The following is a 14613-nucleotide window of genomic DNA, read 5'->3' as shown; positions in this document are numbered from 1 at the left end:
GCAAAAGCAGTTTCATATGCCATTTTCTTAAATATTAGTGATATTATGGATCAAATTCTTATTCGGGGAGGCACTTCAATTTCTGGAGAAGTATAGAAAGCAATTTTTTGCAAAAAAATCGAAAGGTTTACCAGATTTACCTCTACATTAAATTTCTTAAATTTCTTCATGATAGCTGAGTTAAGGAGTTTTTAGGATAAACGTAAAGTTAATTTTTTTCACACCAACAATATTTGCCAGATCTTTCACCCTTTGACTTGTTTCATTTTCTAAAGTTGAAAAACAACACCTTTTAGAGAAAAGAAACAAGTCCAGTAAATCATAGGATCTGCCATATTCCAGTATACGAAGGAATTCATACCCAAAAATGCGTTCTAAGAAGAATCAGGAATTGGAGAAAAATGTTACGGACATGTGTTTTAATTAAGAGAGAGTATCTAAATAAAATCATCAATGCTAAAGCATTGACAAGCGTTTTTGCTTCTTTCAGAACACCGATGACATTATTTATTGAACGCCCCTCGTAGAACTGTTTAGTAAAGGCTAAATTAGATTCCATGTATTGCGTTAAATTTTGACAATACTAGATTATTGAACGTGAATATACCGGTATGGTGGCCTAACGTTTGCATTTTGATATGCAATATATGCAATTACCTTCGTAGTGTTGGGATATGACTCGCCTAATATGTAAGGGGTCCCGGGATCGAATCCCGTAAGATCCCTTTTTTATTGATTTTTTTTGGGGGGGGGGTACTAAATGAAAGTATAACGTTTGAAATAAAAACGTTATGACGTCCGCTTGTACAAACTCATAAAATCATCATTACGGTGTGATAAATAGTCTTTTATACACACATAATACAGAATAGGCAATCAAATCTTTATATCCATTTTGACATTTTTTATTTATTTCAATAAACATCTACAAATTTTATAAATTATCCCAGTTAAAGGAATTCATATATAGCAAGGCTTTAATGATTTCGATGCTTCTTTTTTTTTTTTTTTTGCTCTCTCTTTCTCTCCACTCCCACTCTCCCAGCATCCTCTCCCTACCCCCTCTCTTGCTACTCCTACTCTCTCCCCACTCTCTCCTAAGTCCCTATCTCCCTCTGTCCCCACTCCAACTCTCTCTCTCTCTCTTCACTCCCTTCATTTATCTTTTCCCAATCCCACTCTCTCTCTTCATTCTCACTCTCTCCCACTCTCTCTCTCCCCACCCATTTTCTCTCTCTCCACTCCCTCTACGAGTGGTGATTAAAAAGGTTGCGAACAAATTGAATAATTTCCATAAAAAAAATAAAATTACGTTTCTGTGTTCCTTATTTTTTTAAGTAGCCCTCTCTGATTTTAATGCAGATGTGTCATCGTTCTACATATGTGCGAATCACGTGATCTAGGCGGTCATGTGACATGCCTTGAAGCATTCTGTTCATAGAACACCGTGTATATCACAACATGCGCGGTGTATACGTGTACTATGTTGTGCGCGGGGTGTATGCTTCCGAAGCGAGAGAAAGGGGGTCGAGGTATGTTCTTTGTCCGTTTTCTCAACTTACGGATATTTTTCGCCAGAAAGCATGTGCCTACGGAAGAAAGCATTATCTAAGGAGTATATGGATACCTATAAATCCACTGGACACCGTCTAGTTGTATCAAACACCTCAACACAATTCCGAGGATCGGAGCAAGATTGACGCTACACTGTGTTTATGATCAAATATCAGAACAAAGCTTTGAGTTATCATAACTTTTTTTATTATATGATTGAATAATTTCCATCTCTCTGATTGGCTGAGATCCAACTATGTTAGAAAAATATTACGTTGTATTGACCTGCACGTGACGTTCCAGGTCAATACAGGGATTTATTTCCTCTACATTGATCTAAAAATAGATTGGGAAATTCCAAATTGATACAAATTGTTTTAGAAAGCTATTTAAAAGACTATGATTTTTATTTTCATGTGAACAAAACATAAGCGAATATATATTTTAGTTGAGGGTGGTAAGAGGGGATGCAGGGACCCCCTCCAACACTTTTATGAACAACAATTTTTTTTTTACATTTTTACTTTTTGGCAGTCAGTTTTCCTCTTTCCTTTCAAAATCTATTCTATTGAATTAAAGACTGACATTATATATTTTTTTTCATGGCAACTAAAATTGATTTAGACAAGAAAAAAACATTTCAAATTGATATGACTGGTAAGGTTTATTCACATTTTAATTCTGCATCTCTCTTGTATTTGGCTAGGACTTAATAAAATAAGCTGTATCATTTTATCAGTGAATCATATAATAAAACAATTATTGCTGTTTTTCCGGTCAATACAATGATTTAGCCATCTTCGAAGTACAATATTCACCTCGCCCTTCGGGCTCGGTGAATATTGTACTCCTCAGATGGCTAAATCATTGTATTGACCTCAAAAACCAGCAATAATTGTATAATATTATTGTTAAATACATGTTTACAATATAAATGTTTGTACAAATTGTCTGTAAATAAAACAATGCGTATATTAAATAAAACAATGCGTATATAAAGATATTGACGAAAAATCAATGTTGTGTCCGGGGTGTATGCAATATGTTGTACGCGGGGTGTATACCCCATATTTTTCTAAGGATTGTTAATGCTAAGTATCAATGAAAATATTATTCACACAGGTTTATAAGCAACAGATAGTGTTGATAGAAGACCTTAATACTAATACCGGACCAAAAAGTTATTTCCATAAATTTACTGAAGTATAAAACAAACTAAAAAAATCAAAAGAATTTAAAAAAAAGATTAAAAACTAGGAGACTTATTGTTCACAGAACAATAAGAGGTCTTTCCACCTTCTTTGAATTTTAAATTTGTTTTATACCTGACTCCTAAAAATTAAATTCCATGAAAAGAAACCAGAACTCTCTTAAAGCATAGAAAAAATGAAAATTAAAAACAGAAAATCAATTACCTTGACCTTTGACCTTGAAAAAATATTCAAGGTCAAAGGTCAAGGGTCACAATGCAGTTGCCCCCATGTTTCTATGACTTATAGTTTTCAAGTTATAAGGTTAAATAGTAAGTACAAAGAAATTAAAGGGCAATAACTCATATAAGGGGTCATCAGATCCATTTGCACTTATACAGTGAAGTAAGGCCTAAAGACCCTTAAGATATAAGTGAAGTTTGGTGTCTTTACAGTCTACGGTTTCGGAGGAGTAGCGATAACAAGGTTTTTCGCACAAGGGGCAATAACTTTTAAAAGGGTTAATATTAGGGGACAAGAGTGAAATCTTTGAAACAGTTTTAAGAGTACATATTAATGATGCATAGACATTAAGTATATGTTAAAAGACAAAAGAGATATAAAAAGAAATAAATTTTCCATTTTTGGAATGACCTTGACCTTTGACCTTTACATGAATTTTAAGGTCAAAGGTCAATGAATCTTATGCAGTTGGTCCCATGTCTCTACGATTTGTCGTTTTCAAAATTTTTAATTATTTGTAATATTCAAAAAGTTTCAGGGGCAATAACTCATTGAAGGTGTCACCGAATGCTTTTGCAATGAATAGATTGAAGAGTCCCCATAATTAGGCAAAGCCATTTGTGAAGGTTTCATACCTTTACGGTTTACGGTTTCAGAGGAGTAGCGATAACAAGGGTTTTTAGCACAAGGGGCAACAACTTTTAAAAGGGTCAATCTTAGGGGCCAAGATTTATATCTTCTAAAGAGTTTCAAAAGTACATATTAAAGACATAAGATAGATCGTATATATTTAAGGACATAAGAGCTATTAAGAGAAATTTATTTCTCATATTTGGAATGACCTTGACCTTTGACCTTGAAATGAATTTGAAGGCAAAAGGTCATTGAATGTTATGCAGTTGGTTTCATGTCTCTACGACTTTTCGTTTTTTAAATTTTTAATTTTCTGTAAAATTTATAAACTTTCAGGGGCAGTTACTCATTGAAGGGGTCAAAGAAAACTTTCGCAATGAATAGATTGAAAAGTCTCCTAAATTAGTTGAAGACAATGGTGAAGGTTTTATATCTCTACGGTTTACGGTTTCTGAGGAGTAGCGATAACAAGCTTTACAGTGAAAGGGGCAATAACTGCATAAGGGGTCGAAGTTAAAACATGGGGGGTCATTTTTCGGAATAATTTTAAATATCCAGTATCATGAACTATAAAGTTTTTCGATAAGTCTTAAGGTGTCAAAACATAAGGTGAGAAATAGAATAATAAAAAACAGAAGCATTTCAAGAGGTCTTTCCACAGAAAGGTGGAAAGACCTAATAAACGATAATATTTAAACATAATAGGCGCTTTAGTGTGCAGGGAGCGATTGTTATCTGAATTAATGCTACATTGAAGAATGGCGCAATGGTCTAAATCTACGTAATCATAAAATAGCTCGCCCTCTCCCAACCCTGCATTGAAGACACATTGCCCTTCAGCTCGTTTTAATCTAAATATTTCGCCTGTTAAAAATAATAGAAACACTACATGAATGGTGTATTATGAATAAATATTTCTTTGTTTTTGCAACATTTATGTTATTAATACATGTATTGTTAAGCATTTATGACAGTGACGTAGAATCTTTTTTTGAAAAGGGGGATACCTGAAAAAAAAATTGACACAAGTTGACTAGCTATAAAAAAAAAAGGGGGGGGGTTATCGAAACTCAAAACTCCTATTTCAGATGGTATTGTAGGTCCCATCTTTTTTTCGGTACCAATTCTCCTTTTGTTTTACTTAAACATACTACATAACCATTATTTGACTATGCTGCAACAAAAGGGGGGACCTGTTTTTCGATGACCATTTTTATAGTGAATAGTTGTGTCTGGAACAAAAAAAGGAGGGGGGGGGGCGATACTACGTGTCTGTATGATACATGTATATTAATTTTCCTTTCAATTTTCGCAATATGTGGACTCATTTTTTCCTTATCTGAAAAGATTTCATATTAATTTTTCAAATCACAATGTTAACATGTAAAGCCGGCTATAAAAAAAGCATATTTATAATAAAGAACGACAATTTTTGAGGGCATGCACAATTGAAAAGAAAAACTATTTTTGATACAATTACAATTTTAACGTTGACGTGTAATTAATATCAAGTAATATTTACCCCTCCTCTACTTTATTATCGTATACATACACGTAATAACCCCCCCCCCAAAAAAAAATGACGTAGACACAATCATACCCTCCCCAGGCCAATACCTAGAAAATATGTACTTAATTCAATACAATGCTTCAATGTAAAACAAGTATTTTACTGCCAAATATGGGCTCAATGGGGCAAAGTACACAGCATATTAGATACTACATGAAGGAGAACATTTTTTTGCTGTGTTTATGACATTACAATTAAAAAGCCATTTTTCAATGTCATTTAAAAATATTTTAAAAAGTTAAACAGATATTAGAAGGGATGGATTGTTGGTCATCACATTAAACAGTAAAACAAAGTATCCTGTACATTTACTTCCATATGCAAGCAAAGCCAAAAGTGCAATGAACGTGTATCAATTTTTTTCCAGTAAATCGAATTCATGAACCTTAAGTTGTGCTATTCTGGTTATCGAATAATTAAGAAAAAATGATAGAACTTTCATAAAAGTCAATTGTTGAGTAAAATGATATTTCAGACAATGGTACTATAGAGTAAAAAGAAAAGGGTATACACCCCGCGTACAACATGTTGCATACACCCCGGACACAACATTGATTTTTCGTCAATATCTTTATATACGGACTGTTTTATTTACAGACAATTTGTACAAACGTTTATATTGTAAACATGTATTTAACAATAATATAAAAGTTATGATAAATCAAAGCTTTGTTCTGATATTTGATCATAAACACATTGTAGCGTCAATCTTGCTCCGATCCTCGGAATTGTGTTGAGGTGTTTGATAAAACTAGACGGTGTCCAGTGGATTCATAGGTATCCATATACTCCTTAGATAATGCTTTCTTCCGTAGGCTAATGTTTTCTAGCGAAAAATATTCGTTAAGTTGAGAAAACGGACAAAGAACGTACCTCGACCCCCTTTCTCTCGCTTCGGAAGCATACACCCCGCGCACAACATAGTATACACCGCGCATGTTGGGATATACACGGTGTAGAAGCTAAAATATTTTACGAGTCTTATATTTCTTACCATTCAAGTTGATTTTTAAAACAAGAACGGTCCATTTGTCCGAAATGACCAAATCTCGGAGATAGCATGGTTTGATAAGGATATTTTTTCCCAGAAAGAAAATGGTGACCACCACGTTCCCGAGATCTCCGTCTTAGGAACGTCGTCTATCAAATATGGATATACATGTAGTTGTATTGACCTTCTTTTTATCATATTCAATATGTTTAGTTAAAACTTAAAAGTCAAAAGATATTTTAGGGATTTAATAATAATTTTATTGTTAAATATTCAACTACTTTTCTTACTGTAACTTCGCAATCTTTCATAACAAATTGCCTAACAAAGGACATATGCTTTCGCTTTCGAACGTCATTTTTAACAATCTCCTCCCCTTCACTAAAACAATCAATTCAATTTTCGATTGAACGTCTGGAAAATCTATTGCCTTCATAAACATTGTACAAATTATTAGAAGATACTTCAAAGGAATTTCCAAGTTATACGTTAAACTTTATAGCCGTTCGTTGCACGAGTATATGGAAGGGAATTACATTTATTTTATTACATTTCACTTTGAACTTTTATCATTCTTCATTTTGTCCTTACATCTATGTTGCTTTATTCTTGTAAATTCGTTCGATTTTCTTTAAAATTATGACTATCTCTATTACAAACGTAAATTCAATCACGCAAACAATGAAGCATATTCAATGAAGACGAATACAAGTTGTCCGAATTTAGTGCAGGTTGGCAGGGGTGTTTTAGTGCAGCATTACATGTATCATGATTATAACGCTAGGTTGGCACGGGTGTTTTTAGTGCGGCATTATAACGCTAGGTGGCAGGGGTGTTCGCTACGAGTGAAGTAGGCGGAACAAGTTTATCTTTTTAAAAAGATAGGTGAACTAGCGCCGTAGCAATTTTTAAACACAGAAAGGAAGGTCCGTGATTTATTTTGCTGAATTTTTTAATGTTTATCGAGGCTGGAGTTGATAAAGTTATAATTTTTTGAAAAGTATATTTTATATACACATAGGGCCATTCCAAGTTTTTTCTATGTTAAGCATCCGCGTGCGCCTTGGTTTTTGACGCTCCATGTCAGAAAAAAAAATTGAATCAGGAGTCCGAAAATTAATTATCCATGTCCAAATTTGTTATTTCTGGCAATATCTCTAAATATTTGTATAACATTTCCTTATTGGAATAGTTTCAATATTTAATACCTTGATTTTGCTGAAGAAATAACTTTCTTTATGAAGAATAGATAAATGAAATCAAATCTTTTGAATTACATCATTCTTATTACTATAAAATATGTGTTTTATTATTTTGACTTGTGTGTTTTTTGCGAATAGGTAGCTAGGTTTTTGAAACATGGATGGACGCTAAACGGAGAAAAAACTTGGAATGGCCTAGGTAAAGAAACGATGGGGGGGGGGGGGGGGTTTTGTTGACCCATTGGAGTTTCCAGAGAGTTCCGAATGAGAACATGTGAAGTAGCTTGACCCTTTGGGTCATCTTTGTCAAGAACTGTTAATTAGGTTACAAGCCATACACAGAATTTTTTAAAATAAATAATGTATTTGTTCGTAATTTTTAGTGTAAATCCTTGTTTATGGATTTTTTTGCTTGGCCTACATTGCCATGAATTCGAGCATATAGAATATATTTTTACTGTGGTGAGGTTTTGAAAATAGAGTTTATCTCTTGCTTAGACGTAAAAAAACACCCTTGTCTTTGTTTAGAATAATCAGATAATGACTAGGATTTTCAGTCAGAAAAAAGGGAAAATTTGAAGTATTACAATTATGTAGTTATCTTTACAGTGTAATTAAGCTACACAATAAATAAACAAAGTTCTTTAATGATACAACGAAATTTTTATCGTACGGTCTATCAATAGTAGTTTTCATAGGTGGCAGAGAATAGTTTTTGCAATCAAAACGTTAAATGTTTTGTAATTCTCTCTACATGTAATAATAGTATGATACAGTCCCTTGAGGAATTTGAAGCTTTAAGGAATAAAACATGTACAACTTATACACAATGAGCCCTAATGATGGCACAGGGACAATCTCAAAATTTCATGTAAATCAAGCCTATTTTCACTATTTCGCCTCAGCCACAACTGATTCCAAGCCCGTGCTAATGACCTAAGCTACCACACAAATTGCAGAATAAAATTTGTACATACCACTGAACAACAGGAGCAATGGTTCAACCACCTCGTTTTCAAGCTAAAATTCATCCTATGAACCCACCACGCTTTTTCTGGTGAAATACCGGAAGAGTGATTTTTGATCTTAGTTTGAATTCGTATTTCTAGTCCATATCCCATGTACAGTAGTAGTGACAGTAAAGTGTACAAGGCCACCATTTCCCTCCAAATGCACCCATAAAATATTCTAGCCATAAAATTACCTATAACATGCATTCAAAACTTAAGTTTCTCTTTTTTTTTTGGACCAGTACTTAATCCGAAACTATCCTCTGCCACCTTTACAGTTTTCCCAGAATGCACGACCGTGAAGCCGAGCATGCGTATTTTAAGAATTTGGACTAACGTAGTTGCTAGCGCTCGAGAGCGCTAGCAATAAGAATGAAAGCAAGATAAATAAATTTTTGGCGGTAATTCCTTTCCATCCGAGTAAGACAGACAACCGTTTTTCGTCACGGGTAACCTGCATATAGATGTCATTTTCACATTGTGACGTCACTATTGTGTATAAAAATCATTACTTTTCGCTATTTGTAGAACATGTGTATGACTATAGGTGTGTCAAATTTCATTCTGATCTGAATCATGGTTTTGAAAATATTTAGTTCTTTTTTTATCACCCCTCGTATATCCATCTCCCCTCTCTCCAAACCCTCTCCTGTATTTTCTCTCACGCCACTCGAGCTCCTACTCTGTACCAACACTAACTTTCTCTCTTCTCTACACTAATTTTCATTTCTCCCAACTCCCTGCTAAATCAATCCACATCCCCATTCTCCAAATTTTTCTCTCCTTTCTTTAACTCTTTTTTTCTCTCTCCAATACCTTCTCTCTCCACTCCCTCTATACATCTCCAATTTCTTTCCCAGCTCCCTCTCTTGCCACTCCTACTCTCTCCCTCCCTCCACTCCCTCTCCTCAATTCCACTCTCTCTCCCAACTCACAATCTCTCCACTCCCACTCCCTGTCTCAGCTCCCACTCCCAATTCTCTCCCTTTCTTTATCCCTACTCCCATTCTTTCTAATTCAATTCCAACTGCACAGCACTTTCCCTGCTTTCTCATTCCCTACTCCTTTGCTCCCTCCTCCCCTTTTCACTCTCCCTATTCTTTCTCTCCCAAGTCTCACTCTCTTCCGACTCTCGCTCTCTCTCCCAACTCCATCCCTCTAGATCTGTCTCTTCTCTCCCACACATGCTCCCAACCCTTACCCTCCCCCTTCCTTATCTCTCCTTAGTCTCACTCTCTCCACCCTCTCCCCACTCCCTCTCTCCTCTTCAACGTTCTCTCCACATTCTCCTCTCCCACTCTTGCTCTCCACTTCAACTCTCTTCCTTTCTTCTTTCTCTCCCCTCCTCCTCTCCAATCCCTTCTCTCTCTTTCAACTCCCACCCTTCCTCTCTTCCAACTCCTACTCTCTCTCTCTCTCTACTCCCTTTCTCCTTTTCCACTTTCCCTCTCACACTCTTTTTCCTCATTCTCACTCTCCCAAATCGCACTTTCGATCCTATTTTAACTCTTCTTTCGACTCCCACTTTTCTTCCCACTCCTACTCTCTTCCCATTCTCCCTTTCTCTCCCCACTCCCTATTTTCCACTCCTATTTCTTTAACTCTCCCATTTTTCTCACTCCCTCTCCCCATTCCCTACTCTTCCCCACTCCCTTTCTCACCCAATTTCCCCACTTCCTCTCTCTCCCCACTCCTCTTTCTCCAACTCTCCCCACTCCATTTCTCTTTCCCCCATTCTCTCATTTTCTCCCCATTCCCCTCTCTCCCCCTTTCTCCCCAGTCCCTCGCTTCCATCCTCCTATCTCCCACTATTCCCCGTTCTCCCCACTCCCTCTAACACCCACTCTCCCCACTTGCTCTTTCTTTCCCACTCTCTCTCCTCACTCCTCTTTCTCTATCTCTCCCCCTTCCCTTTCTCCTTTCCCACTCTCTCCAATTCTCTTCACTCCCTCTCTCTTCTTATTCCCCTCTCTCCACCATTCTCCCCAGTCCCTCTCCCACACTCTCTCTCTCCCCATATCCCTTTCCTCCTTCCTCCCACTCCCTGTCTCTTTACCCCCTTCCTTCTCTCTCCCCACTCCTTTTCTCGCCCACTCTCCCCACTCCTCTCTTCCACTCTTTCCCCACTCCCTCTTTCCCCCACTCCTCCAAGCTCCCTCCACCCCCACTCTCACTCTCTATGTCTCCCAACTCAATCTCCCTCTCCCAGCTTTCTCTCCCCACTCCCTCTTTCTCCCACTCTCCAATCCAATCTCCTTTTCTCTCTACACTCCCTTTTTTCCACTATTTCACTCTCTCTCTCTCCCTCTCTCTCTTCCTTTCTCTCTAAAATTTATTCTAATCAAAGTACTGTGAGTACTGAAAGACGGTGGCATGAATGATTTTGTTTGTTTAACGTCCCTTTGGAGAATAAAATTTTGAGCAGCGAGGGATATTTTTCTGGCTAGCAATTACTGCGACATGGGATCTCAATCTGAATTAAGGGCCGATATCCATGTCCCGCAGTGGGGTCGAATCAGCAACGTAAGGATGGACTCCTTCAGGTTCGTGAATCCAGAGCAAACCCGCTACGTCAAATGGAGACTGGAAATTATAGGGCCTAAAAGTCTATTTCAATTTTTCACAATACATGACTGTACATGTACTTTAGCATATAAAAAAATTATATTTTTGTACTAAAAAGTAAAGTGTTATGAATTCTCACTGTGATAATTTTTGTCCCCCGCTTTCGCGAAAGCGAGGGGACATTAAATCTCATTCGTCTGTCTGTCTGTCCATCTGTCCGTCAGTCTGTCCGTCACAAAAACTTTAACCTTGCCCATAACTTTTGATTTAGTGGAGCTATGACTTTCATGTTTCACATGTGTATTCCTTGTGACAAGACCTTTCTTTGGGTACCTCTTAATTTGACCTGGAGTTTGACCCACTTTTACACAAAAATTCCAAACTTTTACTTTGGCAATAACTTTTGAATAGTAGGTACTAGGACTTTCATATTTCACATATATATTGTTTGTGGCAAGACCTTTCATTGGATAACAACAACCTTGACCTTTTGACCTTGACCTTAGAGATTCACATACTTATAAAAAAAATTTAACCTTGACCATAACTTTTGAACGGTGAGGACTAAGGCTTTCGTATCTCACATATGCAATCCTTGTCAGAAGACCCTTCATTGGATACCAATAACTTTGACCCTTTGACCTTGACCCTGGAGTTTTAACTACTTTTAAAAAACTTCAACCTTGGTCACAACTTTTTAACAGTTGATACTAGGACTTTTATATCTCACATATGTATTTCTTGTGGCAAGACGTTTAATTTGATTCCAACAACCTTGACTTTTTGACCTTGACCTTTGATATTTACGTACGTATGATAAAACTTTAACCTTGACCATATCTTTTGAACGGTGAGGGCTAGGGCTTTCGTACTTCACATATGTAATCCTTTTGGGAAGACCTTTTATTGGATACCAACAACTTTTACCCTTTGACCTTGACATTGGAGTTTTAACTACTTTTTAGAAAAACTTTAACTTTGGTCACAACTTTTAAACGGTAGATACTAGGACTTTTATATTTCATATATGTATTCTTTGTGGCAAGTCCTTTCATTGGATATCAACAACTTTGACCTTTTGACCTTGACCTTAAAGATTTACGTACTTATGAAAAAACTTTAACCTTGACCATAACTTTTGAACAGTAAGGGCTAAGGCTTTCATACTTCACATATGTTATCCTTGTGAGAAAAACTTTCATTGAATAAAAATAAATTTGACCTTTTGATCTTGATCTTGGAGTTGACCTACTTTTAAAAAACTTTTTTACTTTGGCCATAACTTTTTAACGGTCAGGATTAGGGTTTTCATCCTTCAAAAAAAAAATCATTGTCAATGATAATTTCTACATAAATGACATATGATAGGATGTTCATATTAGACACAATATTTCATAAAAAACTAGGGCTAATTGTAACGGGAACCGTTACAGATGTTCCCCAAACGCTCCCCAACTCCCTTTTGGTGCCTTATTCCCTGTAAGCTTCATTAAATAAGACGAACTCTATGCCTTTAGACTATAACAATGTTTTCCCAGAAGTATATTCAGTATATTCAAATTTATGCATTGCACGCATGCGCATTTGAATGCATGTGCGTAATGACCTTATCATCTTGTCTACACTATTTATATACTAGAAATTACAGCGTTTTATCCAAAAGTATAAAAAAAAAATACGTTTTAATCTAGTGTATTTGTAATTTTACTCATTTCACGTGCACGCACGTGCATGCGTGTGCATGTCGACTGTATCTTCTTGTAGGAGTCTGTTATGTTTGTCTATGTTCTAAATCCCATCCTGTTTGGTTGAAAAACGAGGAAGTTATAGCCATTTTAAGTTTAAGCCAATCAGATTGCAGCGCACGTGTATGCGCATGTTTTCACGACAACTGTTATATATCATATTGTAGGACATCCTAATGCATGATTATATTTAAAATTTTAAAGCATTTCGTCAAAAATTAAAAAAAGATATTGCGATTTTTGTTTCAGCGAATCAGAGCAAAGCACACGTGCATGCACGTGCATGCATGTGCATGACGACCATACCTCCTTGTGGGAGTCCATTATGTTTGTCTATGTTCTGAATCCCATACTGTTTCGTTGAAAAACAAGGGAGTTATAGCCATTTAAAGTTTAAGCCAATCAGATTGCAGCGCACGTGCATGCGCGTATTTACATGACAATTGTTATATATCATATTGTAGTACATCCTAAAGTATGCCTATATTTTAAATTTCATAGCATTTCGTCAAAAAACAGAAAAGATATTGAGATTTTTGTTGCAGCCAATCAAAGCGAAGCGCACGTGCATGCGCGTGAGTTCCTGCTAATTTGACAGTGTCACATTATTTACATTATTAATATATCCTTATTAAATGAGTTTTAAAATATTTCATCAAAAAATGTTAAAGTTATGGCTATATAAAGTATATCGGTCATTTCACTCATTTCACGCGCCCGCACGTGCATGCGTATGCGCGCAAAATGACCTTCGTTCCGCACACCTACACTACACAACTATTAACCCTAAAAAGGTTTTAGCTCAGTTGGGTGAACAGTTTCTGAGAACACTCGCGGACAAAAAAGTACCGGAGAACAAAGAAGAAAAAAAAGAATAATAATAATAATAATAACTAGTGCTAATTGTAACGGGAACCGTTACAGATGTTCCCCAAACGCCCCCCAACTCCCCTTTTGGTGTCATATTCCCTGTAAGCCTTATTAAATAAGACAACATCTGTGCATTTTTTACTTTAACAACGTTTTCCCAAAAGGATACCCATTATATTCAAATTTTAACATTGCACGCGTGCCCATGTGAATGCACGTGAATTATGATCATATAATCTTGTCTACACTTTCTATATATCAATATATACTTTTTATGAAAGCATTTAGTCCAAAAGTATTAAAAATCACTCATTCAAGTGTATTTTCAATTTCACTTGTTCCAAATGCACGCATATGCGTGCACGTGCATGATGACCATACCTTCTTGTAGGAGGCCCTTATATCTATCTATTTTCTAAATCCCATCCTGTTTGGTTGAAAACCTAGGGAATTATCGCCATTTCAAGTTTCAGCCAATCAGATTGCAGTACACGTGCATCCACGTGATTTCAAGAATTTTTTTTCTAAATCATATTGTAGAATATCCTAATGCATAACTATGTTTTAAATTTCAAAGCATTTCGTCAAAAAGCAAAGGAGATATGGCTATTTAAAGTTTCAGCCAATCAGATTGCAGCACACGTGCATGCGCGTGGTTTCTTGAATTTTTTTGTATATCATATTGCAGGATATCCTAGTGCATGACTATGTTTTAAATTTCAAAGCATTTCGTCAAAAAATAAAGGAGATATAGCCATTTAAAGTTTCAGCCAATCAGATTGCAGCGCACGTGCATGCGCGTGATTTCATGAATTTTTTTCCATATTATATTGTAGGATATCCTAATTCATGACAATGTTAAAAATTTCAAAGCATTTCGTCGGAAAACAAAAGAGATATTGAGATTTTTGTTTCAGCCAATCAGAGGAAGGCGCAAGTGAATGCGCGTGAGTTCATGCCAATTTGACAGTGTCATATTATTAACACTTTTAATATATCCTTAAGTAATGAGTTTCAAAGCATTTCATCAAAAAATGTAA

The 14613-nt window shown here is 36.1% G+C and overlaps 1 protein-coding gene across 1 annotated transcript; it reads right to left on the bottom strand.

Moving 5' to 3' along the window:
• Positions 1 to 10273: 10273 nt before the first annotated feature.
• On the bottom strand, positions 10274 to 13667 carry LOC134235601 (uncharacterized). The gene is made up of 2 exons (XM_062717739.1): positions 13626 to 13667; positions 10274 to 10570 (listed from the first exon to the last, which is right to left on the bottom strand). The coding sequence occupies exons 1-2, from the start codon at positions 13665 to 13667 to the stop codon at positions 10274 to 10276; spliced, it is 339 nt and encodes a 112-aa protein (XP_062573723.1).
• Between the last annotated feature and the right edge of the window lie 946 nt (positions 13668 to 14613).

This window comes from Saccostrea cucullata, unplaced genomic scaffold (genome assembly GCF_032062105.1).
Source record: "Saccostrea cucullata isolate Sc308-1 unplaced genomic scaffold, CSIRO_AGI_Scuc_v1 ctg3589, whole genome shotgun sequence".
In the NCBI taxonomy this organism is placed as follows: domain Eukaryota; kingdom Metazoa; phylum Mollusca; class Bivalvia; order Ostreida; family Ostreidae; genus Saccostrea; species Saccostrea cuccullata.
Note: the sequence above shows the minus strand (reverse complement) of the source record. Positions and strands in the feature narration are given on the sequence as shown.